Raw genomic sequence first — 8,923 nt, forward strand, 5'->3', positions numbered from 1 at the left:
TCAGTTAGCTGTTAGCTTGTTTCACGGTTGTGTGCGCATGGTTGAAGTAGTCAGCTGTGTGCGTGGGGCTCTGACGTGCGCACGTTCGCACGGGAGCGCGTCTTGCGCGCCGCGATCCTGGAGTTTGGGATGGCAGGCTTCGTCAAGGGATCGTGGCGCGTTTCTCGGCCAAGAGGCCGGTTGTAATCTGCTATATTTTCAGCAATACAGTTCAGAAAAGCAGCAAGTCGGGCTGCACCAAAACGACTGTCTCTGTGTTCTTCCAGGCGTTCGCGTGAGTTCGTGTGCGTGTGTGTTTCAGGGAGCTCGCCGGCGGCGCAATCGCGGCGTTGGAACATGCACACCGTCGTGACCGAACTCGACGGGCATCGATGCTGTTATCCATCTTGGCAGCTACGGGCGGAGACGAGGAGCCCGCGCGCTGGGGCCCGTAGAGGGAGGATGAACGCTGGACGTCGGGCATGGTGCGGCGGCCGGCGGATCTCGCCGCTGCCTGGACGGCCGGGCGCCTCCAGGGCGCGACGTGTCAGCCTAGTGGGCAATGGCTTTGACCATAACGTGTCTTCCCTGCAGCAAATACGTAGCTGCGCCCAAAATATCTTCATTTGTTTGTAGACGTTGATGAATCAATCTGAGACAATGCAAGATCACGTATGCTGATGCTTCCTGAAATATCATGTTCCAGCTAAAGCTTTCACCGACTTTAAACTTTGATTCAATAATATGTTCAGACTAATTACGTGGCTTTTCCATTTACGTCGGTTGAATAAAAATTTCGGTACTACTATGCGTGTTACATGGATTTAAAACTTAAGTTCCGTAACTTCATTTTAAAATATATGTGCGTGCCCCATGGACACGTTACTAGTACGGTCAGACATTCGATGGAAAATTTTGCATCAGACGCCCCCATCGCAATACTGAGAATGTACTGAAGCAACATAAAAAATCAATATTTGTCACAGCAAAAACACATACATACTAAATGCATCAAACACATCTGGACGCCTAGAGTAAAATTCTAACCGCAACATTATTGCCCTGTTTCATGCAACATTCATTCAAATTCATGCAACATCAAATTATGACCATTGCAACATCAAATTCATGCGGGTGGAACATGAAAAATGTTGCCTCCACGGATTCAACCCGCAACAAGGACACCCCTTGATAACATAAATCTCGACCTCAACATCTCAAATCAATCATTGTAACATTCAAAAATTCTACTGCAAGACCACCACGAGCGCGTCCCCGCCCCGGATCTCCCACTGCCGACCCAAAGCTCGCTGCCGCCCGCACGGGGCTCGCCGGCAGCCGCCTTGGAGCTCCTGCGACCACACTCGTGTGTCGTCGTCCACACAAGACTTCTCAACATTTAGTTTTCTTGCAGCCTGTTTTAATACTTGCTCTTATATGAAGCTGGCGCCCCGTGTTGCTTATTATGGAAACAGTTGCTTTGTGTGGTGTGTTTTTTGTATAGTATAAATATATTATTTATTATTAGTTTTTAAATACGTGCCACCCACATTTCCACAAGTTATTAAAAAAAGATAAAGATATCTGTTGCTGTTGGAGAGAGAGAGGCCCATGCCTGGGCGACTCCCCTTCAACCCAAAGGGCCAAAAACAAAACAAACAAACAAACTAATCCCCTTCCGGATTCCGATTCCAATTCCAATTCCGCCTGCTCCGGCCGCCGCCGATGGCCGCGCCGCCGCCACGGGCATGGACACGTACGCGCTGGTCCGCCCTGGCCGCCAGCGCGCTCATCCAGTGCTGCGCTGGGAGCTCCTACTGCTTCGGCGTCTACTCCCCGGCACTCAAGGCCTCCCAGCGCTACGACCAGTCCGCGCTCGACGCCGTCGCCTTCTTCAAGGACGTCGGCGCCAACGCCGGCGTCCTCTCGGGCTTCCTCGCCGCGTGGGCGCCCGAGGGCAGGCGCCGCCCATGGCTCGTCCTCCTCGCGGGAGCCGTCCTCTGCGCCGCCGGGTACCTCCCCATGTGGCTCGCCGTCGCCGGGATCGCGCCCGCGCCGCTCCCGCTCATGTGCGTCTACATGCTCCTCGCCGCGCAGGCGCAGACCTTCTTCAACACCGCCGATGTCGTATTCGCCGTCGAGAACTTCCCCGATCGCCGAGGCACGGTCATCGGCATCATGAAGGCAGGTCATTTTTACCCTATGATTTTCTGTATTCCTCTCCTCTCCTCTCCTCTGCTCTTCTTTGCTCTGCTACTCTGCTCTGCTCAGTCGTCCCCAAACCCAACGCAAGGCTATGTATGTTTCAATCCACACAATTGATATTCATCCATTCAATAGCTTCGGATGTTGCCTCTAGCTACCCAAATAGCTTCAGAGATGCTTTCAAAGTGGCACCTTCAAAATTTAAATGTATTTTACTGTTCCCCGTGCTGCATATAAGTTTCACTCAATTCAGCCACTAGTCACACAGCTCTATTTTAGCACGTCATGCTGTACTGTAAAGGCAAACAACATATGCATGTGACCATGTAATAGGACAATATGGATGACATTGCCTTTGACCCATCAATGGGACCCTGCCTCTGTACTCCTCAAACTGACCGAATCATCTCAGAGATTCTATCATCTGCCTCTGTACTCCTCAAACCTTCTTTGCAATATAATCATCATAAAACTCTAAATTGTCAAGAGTGCCCTGTGAATTTTGTTTTGACTACACAGCATATAGCCAGGACACCAAGCCTAGCCTTCATCAATTCTTTAATTCTCAGAAGTTCACTCTTATGGCGCATTTGTTTCTTAAAATTGTGGTGCAGCATAATATTTATCAGAATTGATGATTTGACTCAACCACTGTAGTGCATCATATTCTGCTCTGTTAACTCCCACGGTCCCAGAACAGAAAATTCCTATTGATCCAAACACTTCCATACTGATGCTGGCAGTGTTTTTTTTCTCTCTCCCCAGCTTACCTGAATTCAACTTTTGTACTTTTGCAACAGGGGTTTCTAGGCCTAAGTGGGGCAATACTTGTCCAAATATACCGCACTCTCCATGTTGATCCTACCAGGTTCATACTGATGCTGGCAATTTTGCCCACAGCCATCACTTTGATGCTCATGTATTTTGTCGACGTCCACAACGCACATGAACGGTACAACAAGAAGTTCCTAGATGCTTTCTCTCTCATCGCTGTTACTGTTGCCACATACCTAATGGTCATCATAATCTGTGATCAAGTGTTCACGATAACTTCAGCTGTGCAGAGTGTTTGTTTTGTGATACTCCTGCTGCTAGTCTTATCTCCAGTAGCCGTTGCTCTAAAGGCCCAGAAGCCAGAATCAATGCAGCATGAGGAATTAACTTCAGAACAAAGAATCGGATTGCTCCGGGAAGAGGTGGCAGAAGGATCTGACAGTGCCGGCTCAGGCACTGCGCTTGGGGGATCTAGCCTAGACCTGTCTGCAGGCAAAGAAAACCTGAATGTGCTACAGGCCATGGGCAAACTGAACTTCTGGTTGCTTTTCTTAGCAATGGCTTGCGGGATGGGATCGGGTCTGGCCACAGTGAACAATATCAGCCAGATCGGCAGCTCCCTTGGCTACACGAGCAAGGAGACCAGCACACTGGTGTCGCTCTGGAGCATCTGGAACTTCTCAGGGAGGTTTGGCGCAGGCTTCATATCCGACCATTTCCTTCGCCTGCGAGTTGGCAGGCCATTCTTCATAGGCACCACGCTGTTGATCATGAGTGCGGGTCATGCCATCATCTCCTCCGGCCTTCCTGCATCGCTCTACATCGGCTCCGTGCTCGTTGGCCTGTGCTATGGGTGCCAGTGGGCGCTCATGCCAAGCATAACGTCTGAGATCTTTGGGCTGAACCACTTTGGCACCATCTTCAACATGGTGGCCGTTGCAAGCCCCGTTGGGTCTTACATCCTCTCGGTCCGGGTTGTGGGTTACATATATGACATGGAGTCGCCGCGGGATGAGCATGCCTGCCATGGTAAGCACTGCTTTGCGCTATCTTTTATGATCATGGCCTGCGTGTGCTTGTTTGGGTCTGCCGTTGCATTTGTGCTGTATATCAGAACGAGGAAGTTCTATAGGCAGGTGGTATACGCAAGGTTGCAGTCTTTCCTTGAGAAATGAGATGGATGTACACTGCACATGTTGCAACAACCTAAACTGTCTGTTTTTGCAAGTGATGTATATAGTATAGCATGCCATGGTTTGTATGGCCTCAACATACTTTTTTTCATTTCAAGAAGAGGGAGAACATACATGATACATGGTCTTTAATTTTGAGCTGAATGGGATCGATGCATATAGTCATGTTTCCTTGTTTTTGTTTACAAGCTGGGTCGCACGCACGCAGTCCCAGCTGGATGATAGCGAATGGTGAGCAGGAAATCTTTCAATACTGAAACCGCGTCGCGGTCCTGGCCAGGGAGATGGGCCACGTAGGCCGGAAAACATCGGCCGTCAGATTGCGATCCGACGGCCAGAAATAGATAGGGACGTAAATTTTGCAAAAAAAACCTGAGCTTTATTAAAATGAACACGGACTCCATCAATTTAATGGAAAACCCCTCGGACTTTGTGGAGCCTTACTTTAAAAAAACCCTGAACTTTTAGTAATCGTGTCGTACTCCATGAACACGGAGTCCATCAATTTAATGGAAAACCCCTCGGACTTTGTGGAGCCTTACTTTAAAAAAAAACCTAAACTTTTAGTAATCGTGTCGTACTCCATGAAATTTGTAAAAAAAACCTGGACTTTATTAAAATGATTCTGAAGTCCATCAATTTTATGAAAAACCCCTTGAACTTTTCAGTAATCGACAGGTACTCCGTCGACGCCAAATTTACCAAATAACCCATGCAGTCTACCAATTTTACGAAAATCCCCCCGGACTTTTTGCAGTTCAATTTTTTAAAATAAACCTGAACTGGAGGGCATATTTCTGCGCGGCAACGCCGCGCAATGTTCTAGTGATATACATGGAAGAGGAAGCAATCTTGACTGCTACTTGCCATTACAAATGTAAAAGTACCTCCTCGATGAATAGAAAATAACAGCACTGCAGAAAACAAAGGCGATTTTTTTCACTAGATTAAATATTACTGGAAGGATATATAGGAAATTTCATATAGCACATAGCAAAAGTTGCATTGACGGCCTGTAGCTGTAGATGTAGCGCATCCGGCATAACAGACCTTAGACTAGTAGCTGATTGATGTGCTAGCTCTTCTCTTGAACGCTGAGGATTGAGAGGGGCGGCGTCAGTCAGAATCCGAACACAGGGGAACTAAAAGATCCATCCCCTCCACCACTTGCTAGGCTCTCCTGGATTTGATTGGCAGGCTTGCACATGTGTTTTTGGGTGCGAAAGGTCATTTGTTCCATAAGTAATTCAATTATGTAGCCTTCTCCATCACGTACCAATAAACAAGCTCATTATTACCTTAATTATTAGTTGTCACTTGTCACCTGCTCCGATCCTTTGATCTCTCCATTGCTCATCTTTCCTTCCGTGGACTCCGACGTTTTGTCCTCCTTCCCTTGGTCTTGATCTCCTCCTTGGCCTTTCTTCGCTTCCTCCTCCTCCTTGGCCTTGGCCTCCGCCTCCGCCTTCTCCTTGGCTTCCTTGGCCTCCGCATCCGCCTTGGCCTTTGCCTCCTGCTTGGCCTTGTTCAGAGCCTCCACTAGACCCTCCAGGCACGCGTTGTTGTCCCTCTTCTTCTTCTTGGACATGGGCATCAGGTTCTCCGCCACGTCCGCCGGAGTCATGTTCACCTCCCCCAGCAGCTGCCGGATCTCGCCGAACAGCTCGTGGTCGGTGATGTCCAGGTAGTTGCCGGCGAGCACCTTGAAGGCCTCGAAGCCGCAGTAGGACATCTCGATGTGCTTGTCCATCCTGCCTCGCCGGACCAGCGCCGGGTCCAGCTTCTCCTTGTGGTTGGTGGTGAAGATGATGATGCGCTCGCCGCCGCACGCCGACCAGAGGCCGTCGATGAAGTTGAGCAGCCCCGAGAGCGTGACCTTGGTGCCGTCGTCCTTGTCGGGGTCCGCCGGCAGCTTGGGATTATTATTGCCGTCGTCCTCGGACGACGACGACTTGTTCTTCTTGTCCGCCTTGCTGCGCTTGCCGGTGAGGTCGACGGAGCAGTCGATGTCCTCGATGACGATGATGGACTTGCCGGTGGTCTCGATGAAGAGCTTGCGCAGCTCGGTGTTGTTCTTCACCGCCGTGAGCTCGAGGTCGTAGACGTCGTAGTCGAGCAGGTTGGCCATGGCGGCGATCATGGTGGACTTGCCGGTGCCCGGGGGCCCGTGCAGCAGGTACCCGCGCTTCCACGCCTTGCCGACCTTGGCGTAGTAGTCCTTGGCGTCCCGGAACGCCTCGAGGTCGTCGACGATGGCCTCCTTGTCGGCGGGGTCCATGGCGAGCGTGGCGAAGGTGGCCGGGTGCTCGAACGGGACGTGGCTCCAGACGCCCTTGCCGCTGCGGTAGGGGTTCCAGCCGCTGCTGGGGTTGTTGGTGAAGAGGCGGCGCTGCCGGTTCCGGACGGTGACGGCGCGGCCCTCCTCGAGGACGTGGGGCAGGTAGGAGCCGACGACGAGGTCGCGGTGGCGCCGGTGGAAGACGACCTGGTAGAAGCGGCGCTCGTCCTGGCCGGGGTAGAAGCTGATGACCTGCGACCTCTGGAGCTTCCTGGCGGCGTACCACCAGATGGTGGCGCCCCTGAAGGTGTCGGTGACCTCGTCGTTGTCGTCGACGGAGACCTGGAGGTTCTTGCTGTCCTTGCCGAGCTCGGCCTTGAGGCGGCGCGCGCGGCGGGTGCAGGCGTCGGAGAGGTAGGCCTCGACGGCGAGGAACAGGTCGCTGCGGCTGAAGCGCTCGGCGCCGTACTCGGAGATGGTGACGTGGAGGTAGGGGCTGAAGAGGGAGGCGAGCTTGGTGGCCCAGGTGGAGAGGCGGTGGCGGAAGGCGACGGGGAGGTGGCTCTGCACCATGGACCAGAGGAAGAGGAAGCTCGCCAGCGCCGACCCCAACCCGGTCCACTTGTCCATCCCCGCCATCATGTGTAGAGTGCCTGCTGCTTCCTATAGCTAAGCTAGCTAGCTAGCTGCTCGATCGATCGATCTCTCAGTCTCACTCTCAGATGATGCCTGCTGCTCAGCTGCTGCTGGGTGTTGGTTTATATAGACATCGTACTTGTTGCGTGCAACCGGCCGGTTCTCTAGCCATACCTAGTAGGGAGTTGACTTGAGTCAACGGCTTATCGTGCTGGTAATGAAGGCGAAGGATCCGGAGCAGGTGAGACGTAGCTGCGGACGGCCCTTGTCGGAGCAGATCAACGGCAGAATACATAATTTTTGCATGCATGCTTTCAGAATTCAAATTCAAACCGCGCGCCCAAGTACGTCATGGATTGGGTTTCCGATCCTACCCCTTTCTTTCTGCTTCTTAACATATCTCCTGCATGCGCGTTTTATTAGGTAGACTTTAATCTGGTCCATGAAAACCATGATGAGACGACATAACAATGTATACGATTAATCTGGCATTTCAAAATCTAGAATTGAATTTTAGTCCGGACTAAAATTTAACTTTAATTCTTGTTGCTCAAACATTAATTAATTATATTATATGAGCTATTAAGAGTCAACACCCCGATCGAACAGAGATGCTGGGCACTGATCACTAAATCTGTCATCGATCGCATATGTTATATAGGCAAGAGCCACGAGTTCGTGCTTAACTATATGTCATCAAACTTTGACGCGTGTCGTGTGCAAATAATATAATATACGGCTGCGTCATGAGGATGCAGGCCGATCTGATGATGACGAGGCAGGCCGAGAGCAGGATATGGTCCGTTCAAACGAATAAAGATCACACATGCTGCCATGAGTGATCAGTGATGAGCCGTGCATGCATGTCGATCGAAGATAGACGATGGTCATCCAGGTCCAGCTGGGGTACATACGCTGGTCAGCACTACTGCAAGTTCACCACGATGAGGCTTCATTCTTGACGCCATGGCTGGCGATCGGAGCTGCTTATTAATTAGCTAGAGTAGTCAACGACGGCTAGCTGTTTGTTGTCTTGTCGGAAGGATCGACCGGGTGAGGGAGAGGCGACTGATGGAGACTAAAGCAGGTAGCAAATGAAAATTTTGCTTGCTTTGAAGATTATTCAGCCGCTGCCCAAATGCGCGCGTGCGTCGTCATTGATCTTCAACTACGTACACCTACCTTGCATATTAATTTAATTGCCCATTCTCGGCCGGAGATCGATCATAGAAGAATCATCAAATAATTTGCCTCGTGCTGCATATACGTATGGTCTATCAAGTTTATTAATTATTACTCATCCGTTACAAATTATAAGTCGTTTGACTTTTTGGACCACTCATTTTATTCAAAAAAGTTGAGCAAGTATAGTCATTTTTAAAGAATTTGTATTGGTAAAGCAAGTCATCACAAAAAAGAAGTGCTATTTTGCACAAATTTTTTTAATAAAATGAGTAGTCAAAAAAAATAACCTATAATTTGAAACCGACGGAGCAATAAACTATTTCACGTGATCTAATACGACAATCTATATACGCTGCATACGTCATGATACATATTAAATTATGTCTAGCAGAGGTAATTATATTGACCACAAATAAGCATGACGCCATGGTTAAGATATCATGCTGCCTGCGTCATATGCATGCATGATTCATACATTTCTTCTTATACATTTCTTCTTCTTTTAAATAAAGATTCTTTTTCTTTTAGGAATTGAAATAGTCAAATAGAGATTCGTGCAATGCATTGGCTGCTGCCGGGCCGGTCGGTCATCCACACACCACTTGGCCCATGCCTCGCTCGTGCATACCGCATCTCGCCCGTATACACGCTCAGGCTCGGCCCACTGCCACAT

At 50.0% G+C, this 8,923-nt stretch overlaps 2 protein-coding genes across 2 annotated transcripts; one reads left to right on the forward strand and one right to left on the reverse strand.

Moving 5' to 3' along the window:
• Positions 1–1,590: 1,590 nt before the first annotated feature.
• Positions 1,591–4,316, forward strand: LOC120700273 (protein NUCLEAR FUSION DEFECTIVE 4-like). Its single transcript, XM_039984503.1, has 2 exons — positions 1,591–2,163; positions 2,985–4,316. Exons 1-2 carry the CDS (start codon positions 1,705–1,707, stop codon positions 4,131–4,133), a joined length of 1,608 nt encoding a protein of 535 aa, XP_039840437.1. The 5' UTR covers positions 1,591–1,704; the 3' UTR covers positions 4,134–4,316.
• Positions 4,317–4,994: 678 nt separating this feature from the next.
• Positions 4,995–7,182, reverse strand: LOC120700272 (AAA-ATPase ASD, mitochondrial-like). Its single transcript, XM_039984501.1, has 2 exons — positions 5,450–7,182; positions 4,995–5,350 (listed from the first exon to the last, which is right to left on the reverse strand). Exon 1 carries the CDS (start codon positions 7,069–7,071, stop codon positions 5,458–5,460), a length of 1,614 nt encoding a protein of 537 aa, XP_039840435.1. The 5' UTR covers positions 7,072–7,182; the 3' UTR covers positions 4,995–5,350; positions 5,450–5,457.
• Between the last annotated feature and the right edge of the window lie 1,741 nt (positions 7,183–8,923).

This window comes from Panicum virgatum, chromosome 3K (genome assembly GCF_016808335.1).
Source record: "Panicum virgatum strain AP13 chromosome 3K, P.virgatum_v5, whole genome shotgun sequence".
In the NCBI taxonomy this organism is placed as follows: Eukaryota; Viridiplantae; Streptophyta; class Magnoliopsida; order Poales; family Poaceae; genus Panicum; species Panicum virgatum.